Here is a 23,335-nt window from a genome sequence, read left to right on the forward strand (position 1 = left end):
TACCAATAACCATGGTAACTTCATCTCGCGTTTTGTCGCAGGATTACCGCGGTTTAAAATCAGTGCACATCATTTGAAAATGCTATGGGAAGGAGGTTCAGAGATTCCAACATGGAAGTTCAAACAGGTTGTTTTTGTGTTGTGCCTCGGTCACTGTTTGCTATCGTTGGGTTCATTGCTCTGATTAAAGCGACAAATAATAATTCAAGTAAGCTACTATCTTAATTTAATACGACTTTGTGAAATTTTTGACAACTATTTCTGTTTTCATCGTTTTATGTTTTGTTTACACACGTTTTGGCTTGTTGCTTAGATGAATTTTTGTTCTTTTTCACTAGCCAGATCTTTAGTATCATTTAAAACTGGAGGCATATTTTATAAAAGCTTTGATTCCAAATTGGACAAAGCTTAAAAACCCAGCTGCGTTTTTTGAACGGGTCAGACCATTTTATTTTCTTTTACTCACTGTTAGTTATCAATTTTAAAGTTCACTCCACCATTCAGGGGCGGCTGGGAGAAGAAAAATATTTGTATTAGTCTGCTGAAATTGGGGTAGAGCTGATATGTTTTGATTTATGAAGGTGGGAAGAGAACCTTTTAGATATGATTTGGAATGGCTATTAGCAGCTTACCGTATCTTAGAAAATTATTTGGAAGGCACTAGCCCCCGCAGGCCCTCAAGACAATGATGTTCCTAGTTTTGGGTCTTGCAAAACATATATATGGATGATTGCTGCAGCAAACTTCGCATAATGGAGCCCCAAGGTATTAGCCCATTAATTCTAATGCCAAGAGGCTTTTGGCCTGCAAGTGAGATTCTAGTCAATTCAGCGAGCGATTCACCACAAAGATATGCAGCACGAAAATGTATCACCTGATAAAGCCCAGCACACACTGTAAACTGTTGTCTCTGAAAGACAAAGATTTTTGTCTTCTGCCTTCCAAAGACAGAAACCTGTTGTGTGCTCTTGTCAAAGACAAAGATTTATGTCATTCAAAGACAGTCTTTGGAATTAAATATGTTTAATTTTTTAAGACATTTTCAAAAGACGAAGCAAAAGTCTGTCGTGTGCGAACCCCAAAGACAAAAATATTTTGAAGACTGACAAGTAGATATCAAGCGGACAATGAGCGACTACTTTTTCATCACATAATGATATTATCTTCAAGATAATATTATCTTCAAGTTGAAAGCTCTTGCCAAAACACTCTGGTTATCAAAATGGTCCCCTTCACTGTTGAAGTTTGTGGACACAAGGAAGAGAGGACCTCTTAGTTAGCTTGTAGCAAGAGCGCCCTTGTTTATACATTATTACATCACCTGACTGTGCAAACAGAAATAAAAAAGCCCTCGCAATAGCTGAAATAACAGAAGAGCTGCAAGTTACAGGTCAAAATGTTTGTAGTGTTGGCCATCTGGAATTCTTTCCTTGCAGACCTTTCTAGTAAAAATTAAAAACGGCTCCAAAATGAATGTGTCCAGTTCCCTATGACTCCTACCCATTTGCCCTTTGTTCAAAAATCTGTTCTTCACAGATAAAAATATGTCATGTGCAAAGTCTTTGAAGACACAAATCTCTGTCTTTCATAGAGGAAAATCCACTATCTGTGGATAACTTGAAGACCCTTTCTTAAAGTAAAAGTCTGCCGTGTACACCAGGCTTAAGAAAAAGCGAGAGAAAGAATTAAAAAATATTGCCTATGACTCTACAGAGTAGTTTTTGATACTTAATTACCTTAATAACACATCAAATAACACATACAAATCAACTTATAGAAGTGCCTTTAAAATCAGCAGGTTTAAAATGATTAAATATATGATTGTTTCTCTTAAGATCTAGTATCTAAAGTTTGCTAATCAAATTATCCATTTAAAGGCATGGCTAGCAAAAGTATAACTACATTTGCAACGCAACAAAGATGATGATTTTCTCTAAACCCAGGCTCTCTTCACCATCTCTTTGGCTGACAGTGGTCCTCATAGTATTAGAACTTAAAAACAAATACATTCCTCTTCTTCAGCCATTCTTCTATCATTGTTCAACAAAGGAAACTTACAACACCTTGGTCTTAGCAAACAAAGAAATTAAGGGGTCACGGTATTAGTTTTCAGAAGCTAATACCTTGGCCACAGGGCTGTTGATTTTGGCATGGATTAAACAATGAATTTCGCTCTTTTCAAATGATTCAATGAAGTTAAGAAAAGCTTCCATTCAATGAACATAAAAGCAAATATAGCTTGGCTATATAAATAGAGCTGGTTGCATTGAAAAAGTTGCTGTGTAAAATTTGGTTTTCAGTGATTTTAGAGAACAAAATTTCCCTTTTTTTAAATAAAATTGCATTTTAGTTTAATACCTTTAAGACTAAAAATCTACAATTACACCCAGAAATTGTTTTTAAACCATTTAGGTGAGAATGAAAGGACTGAATTTTTCTGTCAATCTGAGTTATATCTGTTGTTTAGTTGATAAAAATATATACACCATATTTGTTTGTTTTAATGCTATATGAGTGCTCAATTGAAAGCTATCAATGAATGACATTTTTTCAAGGTACCCATCAAAAGGCATATCTTGGTTACATTTGGGAGAATCCAAGAGCTGAGAATCACAATGCAGAAGAAGTTATAGTGGATGGTTCCAATGATGAGCTTAGGCTAACATGCATATTGGATCCTCCTTTGCCTTTAACCAAAGAGAACTTTATATCTAGAGATAAGATAGTTAAATGGATGAGAATACAAAAGACACATGGCCACCAGATAAAGTCAACATTCTGGTCTGATGACCAAGGAATCACAGCCATATCATTATCAAAGTTGAAGTTAAGGGATCTTGGCACATATGGATGTAGTTATAGGTCTTACTTGAAGACAATAAATTTAACAGGTAACAGTGGTTCTGCATTTTTTTCAAGGAATATTTTGATTGACAAGACATGAAAGTAAGAAAATAAACCTAACAAAGCTTGTTCTGATAATTTGCCCATTTATGACACCCCTTTGTTTGTCAGTAAATGCAAATTAAACCAAATGCAGATGATATAAAGTCTGAATGATTTTTCTTACTGTTGTGTTGTGTAGAATATTCATTATCCAAGGCAACACAGTATGCTTAAGAATGATATTATTAAGCATGATACAGATGAAGTAGTTACAGCAAGCTGCCTGAGATAAAACCAGTTAGAAATGGTGTGCTGTTCAAGTCATACAATGAGAGTTAGGAGCTTCATAGTTTTGACTAGCCAGGCTTTTGCATTTCTGTGGTTTTTAGTCTTTTGCATTTTTGTTTTGAAATTTGATGCAAATGTGGTTTCTATGTTAGCTTGACAAATAAACCTTTTAACTTATACACAGATACCAAATTTTTTTAGATATTCGAAATAAAATAATCTAAATTTTAATAGTTTTTATATGAAATTCTGGTTTGTTTAGAGATTAGTTTAAGGAGTTTTTTGAGATTGCAATATTTCTCAGTGCTCTTTTGATATTATTGCCTTGGAATAAGATGATTTGGCAATAAAACAAGACAGTCTTTGGTTGCCAAACCAAGTTTCCTCCATGAAGACCACTGTACGGTTCTCCTTCATGGCTTCAAGCCCTATATGGTAGACTGGGGAAAAAGTAATTTTAATCCCTTGGTGCCATGTTTGCATAAAAGGTGCTACGAGTTTGCTGCTTGTAAATACCACAAGTTATTGTTTTAATGATAGAGGCCTTTTCATAACAAAGTCTTTGCCTGATGTTTACGTTTTTCAAGAATTTCTAAGTTAACTCACAAAAATATCAATGCTGACTATTACTGTCATACGATTCCATGCTAACCATTAGATTCCTGTGTTATTCTTTGTAAATATATTTGGATAATGCATCATTGAAAAAGAAATTGATGTAAAACAAGTTTGGAAAAGATTAGATCAGGAAGCATTTGTCACTTGCAAAAAATTAGTCACTTTCCCCCTGATTTCTTCCCTGTTAAGGTATGTGTTTTGGCGACATGAAGATATGCATTTTGTAGACTGGTTGATTCCTGTTTTAGTAAGCAGTATTGCTGAGATACAAAGACTGCCAGAAGCAAAATCACACTCTGACTTAGAAGGAGCTGTCTTGAATATCAAGGAAGTGAAGGGGCTAGAAAGCTGGAAGCCATTGCCTGGAAAGGAAAAGGTAGCATCAATTAATCTGCATTAAGAGTAAAGTGTACATAAATTTCAATGCCACACAGAAGCAGGATAAACCTATTGGTTCTTTTGTTGTTAGCCATTATTGAAAGCTTGATTGATAAAAAAATTGCAGGAATATTGAAGAATCAATAAATTATAACTGAAGTTTTTAAAATTTAAAAGTTTCTGAATATGTCTGTTTGATAAACAATTATTCTCAGCTGACCACTTTTAAATACCTTGTCTTTACACAAGAAAAAGTAATTGATTTGTAATTTAGGGGTCATTTGGAATGACGATTTTTCCATGTTCAGTACCCACAACACAAAGCAATAAAGCTAATTCTGGTAAGTCTTTTATATTATTATCATCCTTGCCATTCTTTGGCTTTGACCTGAAAAATTATTTTGAAATGATGTGTAACTTTCTGCTTTTTTATTATTCACTTTTTAGTACCAAAAACTTATTTAATTGTTTTAATAAAGTACATAGCTGAATTCTGAAACAATACCTAAATAGATCTACAGAATAGGAATGCTTGGATGAAATAATTTGAACAAAAGGACCAATGTTGTGATATTGCTAATAAGTTATCATGTGTATATCTATTATGAGTTAAAATTCACCAAGAATTATTTTCTGCTGGGGGATGAGATCATACTTGAGAAACAGATCAGCTTGAATTTTATAAAGCTGTGTTATTTTCTTAGCTAAGAGTTTTTTGCATCTCAGTATTCCACCTTATATTTTAAAACATTTCAGTCTTGTCACTGGCACTGTGCACAAGAAAGAGTTAGAAGATATTTGATACTTTGATCATTGATTTATATTAAAACGTGCAGATATCTTTTAAACAAGGAAACAATTGTATAATGAATTAATTTGCTTGCAAAACTTGTAAGATTATTTAATTTGTTGAAATTATAGAAGTCTGAATAGGCCAAGCAGAAACAAGATTCGTTTACCAACGTCTGGAGTGGAAATGACAATTTTATCTGTTAACTAAAGAGACTTAGAAGATATTTTGATCCTTATAGCCAATATGTGCAGATATTTTTTAAGAGACCAAAGGATTATGTAAAGAATTAAAATGATTGCCAGCAGCCTTACAAAGCTACTTTAAATGCTGATAATATTTTTGTCTACTTTGGATGATAATATCCTTAACGATTTTAGATGCTGAAAAGCAATTCAACATGCCCAACAATTAAAACCCAATGAATCTCAACCTTAATTGGATTTATCCTATAAAATAGGACGGGAAATGTAGCAAAATGTGTTGGGGAGGCAATCAATTGTTGTTCTTTGCTGAGCAGTTGAAAACTCACGCCTCACGAATCGAAGGATGGAATTAAACTATTGGTTTCAAGTAAACCCGATAGTGCTGCGTTGGCTATTATCATGGTCATGAATTTTAACACCCTTAGGCCCTCTAGTTCCCAACAGATTTCTTGAGAAAGACATATACTTTTAGTAAATCATCATGTAACAAATGTGCGATCAGGTTTCCACGTTTACTACAGTGCCCAGGAGATTTTAACAAAAAGTAATTCAACTTTCACGATATTTCTATGTGGAATCAGTATAACAATATAATTTTCAAAGGGGATTGATAACAATGTTTGAAGCAATCAACAGCTATCAAAATAGCTTAAGCTGTCAATCAATATCAGCTAATGAATGAGCATGCAAATGGAATCACGCTCACTGATTGGTCAATTTTTTTAAAAGATGGCTTGAGCCCCGCTGGTATCTGCCGATTGCTTTAGCTTTCCTAGGACTTCAGTTGGACTGATATTTAATGGACGAGTCATGATGATGATGATTCGATTTCATCATCGTGTAATCCCTTCTAGATCGTTACCTTATCATAAAATCTTTTCGTCACTTTATTCTGCTCTAATTACGTATATCATGTTTTTCATTTATTTATCATATGAACTTATGCTAAGCCTCACTTCTTTCATAACTGCTCCTTGATTGCATTTTTACTCAGTTTTATGTCGAATCTTGATACCAGACCTCTTTTTATAGTGAATCAGCTACAACCAAAAGATATCGACGTCATCCTTAGTCTTGGAGGAGCTTTTTCAGTAAGCATTTTTATCGCAGTTTGTGTTCAAACTAATATCAGACCTAATGTGTATTTTCGGGAAAAACAATTTTTTGTTGATCTGGCTAATTTCTGAAAATGAAAGCTGGCTAGTTTCCTAATTTCTTTGTACAATGAAAGGTATATATATATAAGCCTTTAGACAAATGTTACTTGTCGCTGCTAATCAATAACATTAGGCTCTCTATTAGACAATCAGACTTTGAATTGGTTGCTCAGGATGCCAGTTTCAGTCTCCTAACTATGTCCAATGATTGCATTTTACTTCAAAGCACCTTTGTGAAATTGAATTTAAACGATTATTTGTCTCAAACGTTTTCACTTTCTTTCCAGAAGTAATTCATCTTTCGTCTTATTAGCGTAGCTAGTCACTATACCAAATCACGGTTTGATTCAGCTCTTTAAATCTCTCTCCTCTGAACACCAGTGTACGTTTGCTCATGTTCTTTGTTCTCTTTAGACGGGTGTTGCCACTGGTTCATTAACTGTCCCTGGCTTGTTTTCATCACACAAAACACGCTCCTTCAGGTGAGACTGATTATCTGCTCTTCTGTTTCACGAAAAACGTTTGATGTAGGTTTACTCTTTTTGAACAGGTTTTGCCTTTTATATCAAGGCTTTTCTTCTGGAAAATAGCATTGTATGCATAGAAGAGGACTGATTCAAAGTTTTGTTGTATCAGGGCGAGTATAGCATTTATCGTTGCAAGTTGTTTCTGTTATACAGTCATTGATATATGTGGTAATTAAATATGTATAAATGATTTAAAATAAATCCAATAAAAGTGAAATTTAATTTCTCCAATAAGAGCTGTCGTGAACAGATAGCAAAATTCTTCTTTTGTTTCTTCTGCATTTAGTTTTGAGGGGTTAATTACCTGAAGCTTTATTTTGCTTAGTGGCTTAACAGTGATCATCACGATTGTTTTGAAAAGTTGCTTTTTTCTGTTGATAAAGATATTCTACCCCAGCATTACTTTTTTCTCTTTATAATCTTACTTATTTTTATTCTAGCATTGGTGGGAAATTAACTGTGGAACATTTCATCACTTTACCGAGTAACTGTCCTATTTTTATAACATTTAGCATCTCATTCTATTTTGAATAATGCTACCTAGTATCTCCTTTGCGATGTTTGTGATGTTTTCAGCTTGTGCATTGACAGCGTAACATCGAGCTTGTGCTCTTACACAAGCCATCTCGTTTTTGGAAACACAACTCCTATTATAAACCTTACAGTAAGCCAAAGGCCTATCGTTATTCCCTCCATCAATAGCTTACAAAACCAAGGTTTACTTGCCAATACTTTTCCGTTTACTTTATACTCTGTAGAGTTTGATATGGATGATGCCTTGGGTCTCTCTATCGTTTCTACAGGAATGTTTACAATCGCGAACACCTATCAATAAAGGAATCGTCCAAACAACGGGCTGGTACTCTCTACGAGAATTTCATTCCTGTGGCCAAAGCTTCGTACAATTGGCTCCAGGCACCTTAAGCCTCCCTTCTTGTGCCACAAGCGCACCCACGTGTTCGCTTTATGCAGATATGGCTTTTTTACAAATATTTTTTGGAGTTTCTTTGTCACGTTTTAATTTCTATTTCATCAATTTTTTGGTAGGTATTCTGAAAAAATTCAACCCAAGTTTAAAAGGTGCTATTTTCGAAGAAGAGACCTTTTCTACTATAAACTATGGAAGCTCGATAAGGTAAGATCACTGAATATTGAACAATGCTTGATTTTTTTGTAACATTAACCATGAATTGCTTAAAAACTATGTACCTAATAGGGAAATTGTCTATGCATAATCTTGTCCGTGATTAGTGTGATATTTTGCGCTCGATCAATAAACAAAGCAAAATGTGCTATGTGCTGTCAATAAAGCAGAATAGTGGCATACTTCGACAACGAAAACAAAAGAAAATATCTTTGAAATTATATTTTTAACATATTGATACCTGGCTTACAACCCTATATCTTACACACCCCCACACAAAATGCTATTTTTATGTAAGCCATTTTTGTAGGCTGCTTAATGACAATCAACATTAAACCACGTGCCTATCAACAACTGACCAATCAACGAGCATGATACCACTCACAAGCTTATTGATTGGCCAATGATTGATTGACAGATGGCTAAAGCTACTTTGGTGTCTTCCGATTGTTTAAACGCGTCAGATATTTAAAGACATTTTTTTTCGATATATGCCAAACACAAACGCCTGTCAAACAAAATTATTTTGAAATTTGGTTATCCCTTGTACGTGCATGGCTATCAGCTTTCGTTGTGCCCGAAGAACCTTAGTGGTCTACAGTGGTGTTTTATTAGTCTACAAATTCTCATGTGAGCGGAAGTGCGTGGGTAACAGGGCTGGAGAGTTTCCAGCTAGAACAAGGCAACGATTAAGCAAACTGATGTTTCACATACCCACTTTCTGCAAAATATAGGCACAGTTTCTTGTTATTTGTATCCAAGCTTTTTTAAAGATAGTGGGGGTGTTTTTAAGGTTACATTTTATCTCCTAGAAGCTTCTATTATGGATTCATACTCACATTTGCTCAGCCGGGATTTGGTCTCTTTTTTACCTTAAGGCTCCAGCTATTGTCATCTCTCTTAATCAAGTAGCTATTGTTCAAATCCTGATGCATCTATGCTGTATCTTCAGTATCCAGCCCCATTTTGTTTTTTGAATTCTTTTGATCGCTATATTGGCTTATTGCTTGGTAAGTTTATTTATTAGATTGGGGACTATCATTAATTTGTCTCACCAAAAGATTGCAACTTCTCGCCTGTCGAGCAGTTGTCCCGGGGCACGCTTTCTAATTGTATTGTTAGTTTCCATTTACAAAATTTGTAAGAGAGAATTATGAAATAAAAAGAATGACTTCTTTTCATTGCAAAATTACTTCCTTTTCCTCAAATTCATTGAATTCACGGCCATTTTCTATCGTTGTATAATTTCTCCACTTTTCCCTTTTGTGAGGCCAAATCCAGCCATCACCGCCTCAAGGAAGACGATTAAGTTTCGGCCTCAATTAGACTTTTGAATCATCGAATGATTGATTGGATGAACACCTAACGGTCTTATCGAGTTATTTCCGGATAAGGGTCATGTTACAAAAATATGAAGATTGATGTGGTAGCCATCTTTACTATTACGTTAGTCCGTCTCAGATGACAAAATCAGCCGAATTTAGAACAGTTGTACCATTCAAGCTATTCATTGATTCTTTGTAAAGGTCCATGTCTAGAGGAGTTTTCCATTGTTTTCATAATCCGCAAACACTTACTCTTTTTCTTAAATGAAGTGATAAACTATTGATAGGTGTACAGTAGCTTGAAGACCATGAAGAGGATCATTAATGCTTCTTTTATGAATGCTATAACATTTCAGATAAAGATCAGTTAAAAACGCATTTTGGTTCTTGAGTGCATTGAGTTAATGTCATCTCCATTTCTCTTGTTTATACTTTGGTAAAAAAACTGACGAAGGCGGACAAAGTTCATTGCATGAAAATTAAAAGACGAAAAAACTAGGACCGTTAGTTGCTGAATTTTAAGAGTCTGGATTTTGTGGATTCAGGGGGCTTGTTATATATCGTCATATCTTGTTATTAGGACTGAAACTTTTTAGATGCGTAGAACCCCAGATTAAGGCAATAACTTAAGGCTGATAACTAAAGAATTTCCAAGTCAGTCTGTTACCAATTATGTTAAAATGTTTTTGTTCCATACGCCTTCCCTATCTTCTAGTGAACATTGCTTATGAATTTGTCTTACTCATGAACATTGATTTATTGAACATTGGACATTTAATATGGACATCATTTTTGCTCAACTGATTATGTTTCGTGCGAATGGAAGCTTGATATTGTTTCTGCCCCAATTAATGGTATTGTTTGAATTGAACTTTGAAGTAAAATGCTTGACATTAGTTATGATTCTGCTGGCAGCTTGAATGTTTGTTTCTGCATGGTTTTAGGCAGCTGCCAAGAAGAGCTTTAAATCTCATTAGAAAACTAGAAACCCGCAAGGTGAATTTTTGTTTATTCTTTCATCATCTCATTTAAACTTCAGTACAATGCTTTGCGTTTTTTATTTTCAATGCCAAGCAAGGCCAGTCTACCTACGAGCAAATAACGCTTGCTTCTTGTAGATTAGCCAGAAATTTATCATAAGCCAGGCTCTTAAGCTCGATGGTGGCACTGCGAGGGGACTGTGGGGGCGCTCTCTCCGAATATTATTGGCAGGATCAACGTTGTGATGTGATTCTCTGATTTTTAAATGGCCTTTACGTGACCTTGGCGTTTCCTTGTTTGTAAACCTGTGTTGCCTGTTGATAACAGTAATTTTTGATAATATAAAGGATTTGTCCTCTCCCTTTTTTTCCCCTATTGCTTGAGCTGCACTGGCAGATAGTTCTATCAAAAGTTTAAAGATAACTAAAAGGCCAATGGAATTAGTATCAAGGTTCTGAATGAATGAAACTGGAAACCAGGAAGTTTGCTTGAATTGAAACCCTCCTTTTGTTATCATGTAATAATAATTTCTTACAATTTCATCAGTTACATCAAAAAAAATTTACCTGCAAACCAGCCAGTTCCTTTTTTGGGACAATTAATGCTAGTATTTTCCGAATTCTGCTAACTGGATGATGAGATGAGATGTATTTAAATTATTTCCAACTTTTTTGATCTTGCACTTTCCAGAAATTTGCAGCTAAGAGATCTTAGTCATGTTAGGCGAAAAATTGGTTGCTTTGAAACCCAATTATAAGATAAATGTTTCAGACAATGAAAAACCTTGTTGGTTCTGCATTAAGACTTTCTTATTTTTGTAATCAAGACTTCATGTTATAATTTTCTTGGCAAATGGCTGATTGTTTATTATCTGACGAGAACAGTTGCTGAGAATTGCATCGAATATCAATGCCCAGAGATTCATTTTACCAAGGAACAATGCAAATCTTTAAGTTGTAACGGATATTTTTCGTGTTGCAAATTCTGATTACTTCTTGTAACTTTTTTATCACCTCCAGCACTCCACTGACGCTATTTATTTCGTTTTCTATAGGACGTGGACTTTGAAAGAAGTTGGAAGTTACTGACGCTGTCTCTGGACTTTGATGACTATTGCATTGCATGTCATTTAGAGTCAGTACGTATCTCTTATATCTAATTTATTTGTGTTGTCTGTTTTTCCTGTTCTCGTTCTTGTTTTATTATTTGTTATTGATTTTAGCCAATGTGTTTCTACCTCGAGGCAATTATAGGTTTAGCTAAAAAAATTTGTTGTTTTAAAAAAATTATCGGCAATCTGCTATTATTTTAAGATTTGTTATTCTTTAAATTTGTTCCAGTCGAACATATATTCTCTACTTTAACTTTATTTCGTTTGTTTTACTTAGTAACTTCGTTAATATTTAGTCATTTTTGGCTTTGTAAAACACGTGTTAGCAATCTATGTGTTAATTTGAATCTATTTTCCTCAAATCTACCTATCTACAAACTCGATTTAGCTCAAAGTAAATTTTATTTTGCCACTGTACTTAATGCACAAAACGTAATAAGGGAAATATCAAATCTGAGCTCTTACTGTATTGTACATTTGTCACGATTAAATAATTGTTGGTATGACTGGCCTGATGGTTTTTTATTTTTGTTTGAAGGGATGGGACGATCATTTGAAGTCAGTTGTTGAAACACTTGATACCTTGCACTCAAAGGTACGTTAGTGGCTTTTCAAAATTAATATAATAATTATGATTGATGATTACCCATAATTTAGTTTTTTCACATCTAATAAGTTCCACATATAATGCTTTAAGACAGAGACGTAAAATCCTACAAGCATATAAATCTGGTTTAGAGGAAGATTTTGCCTAAAAAATGAGGAAGGTTTTGCTGACTAAAACAAAGTTTTATGTTATTGTTTTTTGTTCTTTTAAGTGTGGAAATGAAATCACCTAATGGCTAGGTTGTACTTCAAAATATGTCAAAGTTAAAAATCAGGCTTGAACAGTCAATATAATAAAAAAACTTTGAGAAAATGTAAATGAATGCCTGGCAAATTTATCGTTGAAGAAGCTTGGTAAGAGCCCTAATGCTGCGTGAAAAAAAAGGACACTGGAAGACCTCTGATTACATGTTTTGTCAGATACTGATCACTGCTCGGCTGTTTTTGTGTTAAAGTGTTATCACTACATTGTGGTAAGGTCAGGATGGTTGTGGCAATACATTTCTATGTTTTGGGAAAGGTCAACGACCTTTTGCAACTCTGTTTGAAGATATGATAGTGAATATGTAAGTTTATGCTAATAGTTTCCAATTAACAGGTTCCAAGGCTATTTGTAAACCTTGTGCTAGCACCAAACGTCACACAACTATATAGCTCTCCATCCAGTCAGAAATGCTCCCAACTCTATAGGTGAGTAGACTCTGTAAAAAACTTTAATATTTTTAAATATCTATACCAGTCAGTTTGTTTCCAGAAATTGTTGCGCTGCATAGATGGCAAATAATACATAGAATTTTTTTTCTAATTTCTTAGGTGGTACTGTAGTAAATATTTTGTCAAAACATGAAAGCTTTGTCGTCTTATATAAACGTGTGTCTTGAACATAATGGCCTGAAGTTTAGCAAGTTTATGCCTAGATGCTGGAATCGATTAGCATAAAGAGAGCAAGACATACTTTGGCGCTTCACTTTGACTATCTATGCTTTGACCAACAGTCAGTGGCTTCTATCACGTGACGAGTTCTAGTTAGAAATGGTTTTTCGTAAGTCATATGATTCTCCAATACAGCAGCAAGATTTGATGTTCATTATTTTGTGTTGACTATGTATGTCACGTATTTTTCCTATTAAGAAAATCCTGCGAATGCATGGACTCGCAATCAGATGAAGACAAGACAAAGGTTGCCCAAATGCAAAATGATATGAAGGTACAGAATTTGCTTAAAAATTGTGATTCAGGATATTTTCATGACTTTTGGTGTGACAAAGACCAATCTTTGGTACATCTCATCGCTAGATGTCGCATTACTGAATTTGTTTGTTTTCATAAGAACTTTTCCAGATGAAACCATTCTTTTTGCCATCCTACTGGAATTGATAAATTATTGCCAAGAATAAAGACTTGTGTATACGATAAAGAGCTCCACAGAGCAGATGCACAACAGAATTATCCCCAAAATTTAAGAGAGGAACACTACACTTTCTGCACATCGACAACAAATTTTGGCATCTTTTACTTGTTTTCTTGGGGTGTCCCGCCTGTCTCATGCAAGAACCAATTTGTTGACATTACCTGCGGTTTTAAAGGTTGTAGAAAATGCCTCTGGTTTAGCAAAATTGCAAGGAATTGTCTTGCCTTAAAAGATAAAGTGATAATATAGCATTTGGAATCTGTCTAGGAAAATGTCGAGAGGTATTTTTGGTGATGCAAGCATACGCGCAACTGTTTGCAACAGACTTCGCTGTCCATCTTTTCATTTTCCACTTTTTTTGTTCCATCTTATCTACAGAGCTTGGTATGCAATGCAATTCCGACAGGTTTAGCCTTTTTGTCTTGGCAAATGTCTCATCTTAACAGACCTGTCATTATTTGTCAAACATTTTTTATTTCTTTAAATAGGGTCTCTTTGAATAAGGTAAATAACCTTTCAGCGTCCTTTCTAATTTAACCACAAACAAAAACCTTTAGCTCATGGTTTGCGCCAGTTTGCAGACCATTAATTAAGATACTAATGCATCAGGATTTAGAATAACCATTTCTAAACAATATAGTTCTTGACAAATCTTTTTAATACCTTCTCTTTGTATCCAAGATTTTTCATTGTCCCAATAGGTAATTTTAGGCTATTTTACAGGCATTTGAAAGGTACTTGTTTCTTCTTCATACTTGCCAACTACAAACACGTTTATATATGCCATTTGATAGCATTCATAGATGTCTTGGTTTGCTCCCATTTCAAATAATTGTGTACCTCTGTAAGATTTACCCGAAAGATGTTCGTATCATGAATGTTTATAAAGAGGGTAGGGAGATGTTGCCCTTTAATGTGACATTGCTGATAGGATAGGTGTACACAGCGGAGATTCCATATTGCCTCAAAGAATATCACAACCGCACCCTTGATGATGTCTTATTACAGTAGTGCCTCGCCAAAAAGCCTTTTCTCTCACTTAAATGGGTTAGGTTTCATTAAACACATTTTCTTCTGGAAGCAGGCTAGTGCTACCTTGGAGAAGTGGTACGCTCGGACCTTTTCTTCTTCAATATCCCTGCGATAGACTACAGAATTGCTAAAGTCTCCTTTGTTGTCCTTATCTTGTTGTATGACGGGTTTTGATTTTATACTTGAATCGGTTTCAATAGCTGTATTCCTCTGTGGGGATGTACCAATTTTTTAAGAAGAGAGATACGCCTAAACTGAGGCTGCACTTATTATTCAGAAAATTCAGGGCTCATTCAGGAAAATACGATATATCAAACAGATGCCCAATTATTGCCTGCTCGTTAGTAGCTATGAATAAGCTTTATAAAACTATTTTAGATCGTTTAATCCAAGTTTTAGACTTGTGTCTCAACCTGTTTGTTCTTCAAATATAAAGTAATGCCTGGAGCAACCGCAGGTTTTCTTTACCAATGAGGCAATGCTTATTCTTCTTTCGAATTTGCCAGTAGAATTGCCAATTGAATGCTTCAAAGGTTTATTGGCCCTTTTCCAAACCGCTGTTTTATTGGAAGAAATTAGAATTTGCTTTTCACTTAAAAAGTGCGTAGCCTTGTTAGCTGCAACGAGAAGTAATTATAGGCCCGTACATCACATTTCCATCTCAAGCCCTGTTCAAAAGTAACTAATTGGTCCTAGCTTGGTTAATCTGTAACCTATGACCGTCCAAGCCCTGAGCTTGGCCCGGTTAACTTTGATAATTTTTTTATAGGTAGGCTGGGCCTGCCCTGACCTGGCTTGGCCGTGTGAGGCCAGTTATCAAGGATCGTCTTTCATCGAGGAAGTCATTTCCGTTGCTTTCTAGAACCAAAATCTATTTTACAAAACAGATGTTAGCGAATTAGTAACTCTGTGCAGCGAAGAAGAATTGAAAGCATGTTTCAGTTTTTTGGCGTATGAAGCGATCCCACTAAATGCCGAAAAATGATGCTAGTGCTACCCTAACCCTATGACTCGGGGGTACTTTCCTCCTCCCAAAATTTTAAGTCAGTGAAAAGAATAGAGGAAAGCGTTTTAAGTTTAACTTTAAGCAACTTTTGAAAGCATTGTTTTTCCATGTTTCTTTTTGTGAAGGCCTTTTGTGCCTGTGCATGCTATCAATACGTTCACCTTTTTGCAAAAGAAAATGGAAATGTTTACGAAAGAAAGGGGAAGGGGCTCAAGACGAGTTGGCAAACTCCTGTGGTTGTTTGTCACCATTATCTTCAATGCTACAGCCTTGATATTATACTCTTGCAAAAGTTGGTTGGGGTGCTACCGACTACCTAGCCCCTCTGGCTCCAGAGTGCCTGAGTGTTGAATATTAGAGTTAAGCATGCATTTCTTCTAAATTTACAAGTTTTATTTTGAGCAGCCTAGTTTGATTGAATTATTAACATTAAGAAAGCAACACAATACAATTAGATATATTAAAATTTCTTTAAGAGGAGCTCTCAAATTAGCTAGACAGACGAGATGAGAGCACCCCCCCCCCCCCCCAGATAGATTTTAGAATTCAAAATAGACTATCAACGTCGTGTTTTATATTGCGTGGGTACATACTGTCTGCCTTGATTTTCTTATCAAACGGGCCATTGAATAAAAGAAGAAATTAACCAAATTTTGCAGATTGATCTTGCCGCAAGTTAGTCTTAAATCAAAATATTCCAGTATCAAGTTTGTTTTATGGCCTTTAAAAATATCATTTCAAAGACAAATTGATATTGCTACGATAATCACTTCGTCGAAAAACAAAGATTTCTGGCGATCGTTTACTTTGACTCTCTCACGCCGCGATTTGTTCTGTTGCTCGTACCATATAGACAGATTTAAGGCTTCCACTCTCAAAATTGAACTTAAAACCTTAATTTTTCCCAGCGTTGTCTTGTAAACTGCATGGTTCTTTCCTAGAAATATATGGCCAAAATTGTCCACAAATATAACACTGGACCAAATTTTACTGTTGTTGTGCAGCCATTTTGGACTGATATTATCAGTGACAGGGTAGGTTGAATTAATTCAAGTTTTGTTTCTTATTCCATTTTTTTCTTACAAATGTCTTGGAACTAATTTACAACGTACAGAATATAAAGTGTGATCAAAAGGTGTGAATATGTTGAATGCATCGGAAATAGAATGGGCAAAGCCATACACTTCTTTGGAGGCAAAGCCATACACTTCTTTGGAGGCATCAGATGAGGAAAAGTTTGATCGATTCCCCGCTTCGGATTGTTATCGATCATTTGAAATAGATATTAGCAGGAAGTATGGTTTTTCTTTGGTTAGAAAACGTTGTTCAGAAGGTCACGTTCAAATGGAAAGCTTCATATTCACGTGGTTATTTCCCTTGGACTTCGACTTCTGAGAGTATGTTTGTTATTTCATAGAAATCAGGCAGTATAAATGCATTGCTCAATAATTTCCTTTATACTTCAGGATTTAGCGATGATATGATTAATTTTGATCATATTATCGACTTTTTCTTAAAGAATCGCATGAGAAAATTAATAGACAGCTGTCTGAAACGTGAATCAATAATTTTCCAATATCTTGTAATTTCATACCATATATACGGGAAAGAATCCGTTTCCATTCAAGAATTGGATTCTTCTGATTTGTTAAAAGTTAAACCCAAGTAAAAGACAGCTGTGTGCTGTCCTTTCCTATCGGCTAATTTCAATTCCTATTGGATGTCAAATTCATTGTCTGTTAGGCATCATCCAATCAGATGTCAGAAGATTTAAAAGCATGTACTCAAATTTTATTAATACGAAAGAATCACAATTTCTAATAGTTGAAATATTTACTGGAGATAGATTATAAAATTTTCTCCTTTGATTTTCTAGGAAGATTTGTTTGCTAAAGATTGCTTTCACCTGTCATCAGTAGGGCAAGAACTGGCCGCAGTCAACCTGTGGAATAACATGGTATGGTTTTAGGATTTCCAGAGTTTACACAAACATATTTTCGGTGCCATTAAAAGAATTAGCTCATATATGAAAGATCAAAGTCTGCAACATGACCTGTTGGACACTCGATAGCCCTGATATATTGATGCTAGTTAGACGGTAGCATCAAGGTAAGGATGTTCAGGGTAAACGTTAGCATCAAGTCTCCTTTAGATTTGCCGGGAGCTCAAAAGAAGAGCATTAGGAAACCAAGCCTCTGCGATGCTATCTTGTCCGATGGACATATTCTCCTGATTTCACTGCAAACTTTTCTTAGTGAATTTACATTTCTATTTTCCACTGATTTGCTCCGCTTTAGTTTTCACTGCTTTAATTTTCAAGTAAAAATTAATGGAAATCCTTGATTATTGGGTTTGAAAACCAAAGGAAATTTCAGGTTGTTGGCACGTGGCTTTGAAGGAGCTTGATTGTCATATCGGTCCTTTTGAAGTCCCCGCATAAAGAGATGTTCTCTGGTGAGAGCTTATAGTCCGGTTCCTTCTTAAGGGCCACCAAATAAAAAAATCTTTATTCAATTTAAAAGAAAACAGTAATGATTTTAAAGAACCTTTCATTAAAACACTGTCGTATAAGAAGAAAACTTGTCAGTTCGATAGCTCCGTTCTCATTCTACGAAATAGCAAATATCAAATAATAACAATTAGCAAATATCAAGTAAGATATAGGTTTATTCAGGAAACTGCTCAGTAATAGCAGCCTGCTACCCAAATGGAAAATTGTTGATAAATGATTTGATCGCTATCAAAATTTTGTGCCGGTATCACCCTTGAAAACAGTTTCAGTGACATGATTATCAATAAATGTTCCACCCGTCAGCGGGCATTTGGTTCTTCCTTCTCTCAGAAACAAACTAAGCATCGATTGTCTCTCAGCGTTTTTCGTGCTTTCTTTGCATGACATTCCATGTAACTTTTATTTTTCGATCTTCAAAAGCCGATTAAAATAAACCTTCGAGATTGGAAACGTAATGGTAGGAGACAGCTTGGATTCCAGCATTCCTCTCCCAAGTGTCGAGAGTATTTCCTTGTAGATACTTGGGTGTTTGCGGGAGGCAGTTTTTTTTAATCATCCTGGCTTCCTGGTACATGCAGATCCCTTGATTCACATCGTAGTCACACAACCCTTTAATATTTTTCTTGCTGCCTTTCGTTATATACGACAACTTCTATATTTTCTATTGGTTTTCGTTTTCGAAAATATCAATTTAATTTCAAGCGTCTGAAAGACCATTGCTTTTAATTTTGGGTGCTCGATAAAGACGAGATGATTGAGCGTTTGTAATAATGTATATTGTATATTGTTTCTTTAAACTTCTTACCACTTCAGCTTTTGTCTTATCTTGACAGCTTGAACCTGTAGACCTGAAGCATACACAATGGATCACAAGAAAATCTCTAAGATGTCCAACGCCAGTAAGCTTCTTAAGTCATTATCAACTCTGTTTTTTCTAGTATGCAATCAACATTCTTAATGCACAACAATACTAGTAGGCACCCGAGGTTGCGAATCGATACCATTCCTAACACCAGATGTCAGCTATGGACTAAGTTTAGTATTTCACTGTGGGTTAAACTCTTATCTAACAAACATTCGTTTCACACTTACAAGATGGTCATCAGAAATTGACTTCCTTTTGACCTTTCGTCATTTTCCCTTTTGACATTTAAACTTTTTATATTGGACAGTTTGAAGGTCATCTTGGCGAGATATTGAAGAGTTATGTAACCCCTGCTTTTCGTTTAACAGTTTCTGTCCCACAATTCATAGCGATCCCACACACCATCTCGTGATGATTTTCTTGTCTATATGAATATTTTGTTCGTGGAAGATATGTTACTGTTTAATGCTTTGCTATTGAGTATGGTTGTATTGGCATTTATGTGGATTTGATTGGCAAAACTGTATTAGAAAAGTTGAAAGAACTACACATTGCTTTTTTTTATTAATCTGTTTAGGTTCAAAAACAAAATTTAACAGGGCTTACCTTGTCTCATTGCTTTGCCAAATCATCAGATCTATTCGATAATGAGGTTAAAATTAAATTATTTTACGTTTATTGAAAATTGTTTTAAGTTTTGCGCTGGAAAAAGAAAGGATAGAAATTTTAGGTGTATCAACTGTTGGAATTGAGACCTTGGATGGATATGATTTTGTTTTGAAATGTTAAATTATTTTATAATTTCTCGCTGATAAAGCCAAATGTTCTTTCCAGGCGCATCCATTTTTCTTTACATTTGCAAACAGCAGGAAAGTGCTTCCATCCGATTTTCCCATGGCTGATACTATAGAGGAAGATGTGGCAATGAGAGCGAAGTCAAAGTCGACCATGGTTGCTCTAGGAGTTGGTTTGAGCCTTTTTGTTGTTGTTGTTGTAGTCACCAGTACCATCCTTATTTACATAAAGAAGCAAAGTTCGGTTCCAATGAGAGACAGAATCCGCATTCTCGCCACACCATGGAAAAGGATGAAAGAAAAAGTGTAATGACGTTTTGAGAAAAGTTTTCACTGAACACAATCCTTTTCCCGCCCAACACTACACACAAGATTTTTTTGGCCAATCTTGGCACGGACATTTTTATACGTGGGAAAGGTTTTCCCCTAGAAGTGACTGACCATAGCAGCTATTTATGTCATCAATGGACAACCTGACTTTTAAATGTAAATAGTGTAGAGAATATATTGTCAGATATGATTACATGAAAGGACTATATGTATAGCTGAAAGTTGCAATCTTTCTGGACTTTTTTTGTAAAAAGGTAATTTATTTTCCGAATTTTGCAGTATTTATTTGATAACCCACTAGCAAATCATGAACACGCAGTGTAAGTAAGGTATAACTGAATTTGTGCTGTATGGGTCACATGAAAAGTTGGCGTTTATGAAAGCACAAAATGGGCGTTTCTGAGGAAATAGATATTTAGCAATGCCATTTGTTAGAATATCAACAGAGAATGAAAAATTTCACCACGTTGATATAAAGGGAAGGGATAAATCATCAGTTTTTTTACCTAACAGTATGAAGCATTTGAAACGTAATTTGCTAGTTCTGCTGTGATTCAATATAGAGCTTTTTACTTTTCTCATATTTGAAGTCATATTTCTGACTTGAACAGTGTTTATCTTTACCAACGGCTTATACCCTGGGAGCATTGGGACCTTTCCGGCACAGTGCTGTTGAAGCCCTTGTGATGTCAAGTTTTTAAGTATTTTGAGTGGTGCAAAAAGTTGTGTCCGACCCAAGTTCATCTTATGTACAACCCATTCTTGGCGAAGGCAGGATATCTACACTGGCAAACCAAGGGTGAAAGGATTTGGGGGCAAGAGTGAGCCGAGTATTCCAGAGGAGGAGGGCAAAAGCATGGCACACTACGCCTTTCAGAATGCTGGATAACGCCCACTTTTTAAGAGGTATTTGAAACAATCTTAGTGAAATAGTTTTAAATTTTTATGGCTGGCCCTATTCATTCCAAAACTCGGTAAAGAAAATATTTTATTTCTTTCATTCTTTGATATTGATATAGGTTTCAGATTTCAATAATAGATATAGCTGCCTTATAAATTTATCCTTTTAAATAGAAAGAACTACATTGCTAGTCACAGAAAATTTCAATTCATATATAATTTTTAATTCTAATGAATGTAATTCTATATCCTATTGTTTTTAATAAAATGTAATTATGGGACAAGCATAAAAAGTGAAAAAAAAACATTGACATACATCTCTCAAATGAATTTTTTTTTTAGATAGGCAGGGACAGTGTTAATTTAATCTTCTTACCCATAATTTTGCTCAATTATAGGAAAATTCGTTTGAATCTGTGTATTTTTCCCACAGAAGTGTTTTAAAATTGTTTCAGTAAAGCCAAAAGTGAATTAAGCCACACCTGAGAAGATTAAAATTTGGTGCTTATGGATGGCTATATGATTGATATAGGTTAGTTGTAAGATGGTCTAAAGATTAGTTGAGGATGTGCTTGAAATTGTCTACTAAATGTTATCGAGGCTGCCTCAAGTATACCATTAGCTTCGCGAATTGTTCCCTCGCGTAAAGCTCGCTTTTAATTAGTCCCAACCCTGGAAGTGAAAACTCATAATGAGCCTCCAACACAAGAAGTCGCTTTTATAATACATGATTGCAAAATGGTTCGATTTTCAAACAAATGCTTTAAAAGCTATTTAACAGCTATTTGTATGGCGAATTCCAGATAATTATTATACTTTGAAGATTTATGATTATCATGTTTTGTTTTTATCATCTCTGGTTTTTACCAATAATCTTCGTGAGAAACTATCCAGATTGCAGTGTCAAGGACTAAATTTCTGAGCATTGGCAGGAGCCCTAGCTACGCTGCTGGAAACGAGGTTTACAGCGCAGTTTACAGCTTTTTGCAAAAATATTTTCCTCAGCAATTCGATAAGCAAGAGAGTTTTTACTTCCATTAGAATTTGATATGTTCAGCAGTTTTAAATAGAGGCTCAGCTATACCTCTTTTTGATTTTAGTTTTTGCAAATGTTTCGGCAACGCATCCCTGTATAAGATTTGTCCTACGCTGTTGATGTTGTGGTGGTTGAAGATTAAGCGTTCCGCCTCAGATTTGATAAATCTTGTCAAAGCCAAGACTACAACTTTTATAATTTTTGTTTTCACATATAAATAGAATTGGAAAGTCAAAAGATGGCCGGCTTAGAAAGGTACTTTTGACAATTAAACCACCGTGAAGAAAATAAGTCAAAAACATCGAAAACCACAATTTATTGATGGCAAATCCTGTTCTGTATCTAAATTTAATTGGTATTTGTGAATTGGAAAAGACGGTTGGTCACAAACCTGCTTGAAAAGCTAATATCAGTAAAGCAAACAAAAAACATAAAAATGAATGTATTGCGAGTAAAGATCAAATAAATCTATCTGGTGCCTGTTAAAATGCCGATTATTTTGACTTTTAATGATAAAACAGAAAAGGCTCTGTCACACATTGTACCACACATTGATGCCAAAGTACATAGGGATAAAACAGGATGGGGTGAAGCAAGGCTCCCTCCTTCTTTAGAATCTTTCTTGGCTTCGCCTTTCTTTGTTCTTTAAATGTTTAACTAAGCCTCTGTTATCTGAACTTTATTTAGAAATCACACCTACCGTAAAAGCTCTATTAAGCCTCCGGGGGGCTTATTTATTTTTTTCTGTCCTAGAGAGGGGGGCTTAAAAGAGAGGGGCTTATTAACAATTGGAAGCAATAGAAGTTTTAAAAATTCTCAAAAAACTTTGCTAGCAGCTTGGACAGTTAAATTAATCAATTTTAAGGTCCTCATCTTCATCAACATCGCCAGGATAAATTGATAACCCTTGGACATCGTCTAAACCGATTTCAACTGACTACTAAGTCGCACAAGTTAGTCTTTACATAGGCCGTATTTATTGCACACGATCTTATCATCATCACACCGTCAAGAGACCCACTAAATGCGCATTTTTTCTTGTTTGACATCAAAGGCTAAAGGGAGGGGTTTTTATAGAGGGGGGTTTATTTAAAGTTAAAGAGGGGACTCAATAGAGAGGGGGCTTAATAGAGAGTGAGGGCTTAATAGAGCTTTTACGGTATATTATACACGATAGATGAACTTTGTGTACTAGAGTTTCTTAATGATGCGGCAATTTTCAGTACTTATTGTTCATTAAGAGATTGTTAATTTCATTGTTATTACATATAACATTTCGGGTCCTTTATGTTATTGTCCATACTGTGAAAAGTGTTTTTTATATACTTGCAGTCAGATTCATTTCAGGTCATAAAGACTTTTGAAACTGATTGTGAAGGAATTTCGAGGCTGAAGTATTTTTATTGCGTTTCCTAAAGTTTTAAGAAAACCA

General features: G+C 35.1%; 1 protein-coding gene across 1 annotated transcript; it reads left to right on the plus strand.

Annotated features, from left to right (window-relative positions):
- The first annotated feature begins 55 nt into the window (after positions 1-55).
- Positions 56-20,569, plus strand: LOC135686542 (phospholipase B1, membrane-associated). Its single transcript, XM_065202799.2, has 17 exons — positions 56-208; positions 2,556-2,891; positions 4,041-4,168; positions 4,445-4,511; positions 6,199-6,257; positions 6,738-6,805; positions 7,291-7,334; positions 7,898-7,985; positions 10,264-10,315; positions 11,355-11,438; positions 11,950-12,006; positions 12,616-12,707; positions 13,149-13,224; positions 16,408-16,500; positions 17,343-17,423; positions 18,812-18,877; positions 19,678-20,569. Exons 1-17 carry the CDS (start codon positions 85-87, stop codon positions 19,945-19,947), a joined length of 1,785 nt encoding a protein of 594 aa, XP_065058871.2. The 5' UTR covers positions 56-84; the 3' UTR covers positions 19,948-20,569.
- Positions 20,570-23,335: the final 2,766 nt, after the last annotated feature.

Source organism: Rhopilema esculentum, chromosome 10 (genome assembly GCF_057945365.1).
Source record: "Rhopilema esculentum isolate cy_ngs chromosome 10, ASM5794536v1, whole genome shotgun sequence".
Classification (NCBI taxonomy): domain Eukaryota; kingdom Metazoa; phylum Cnidaria; class Scyphozoa; order Rhizostomeae; family Rhizostomatidae; genus Rhopilema; species Rhopilema esculentum.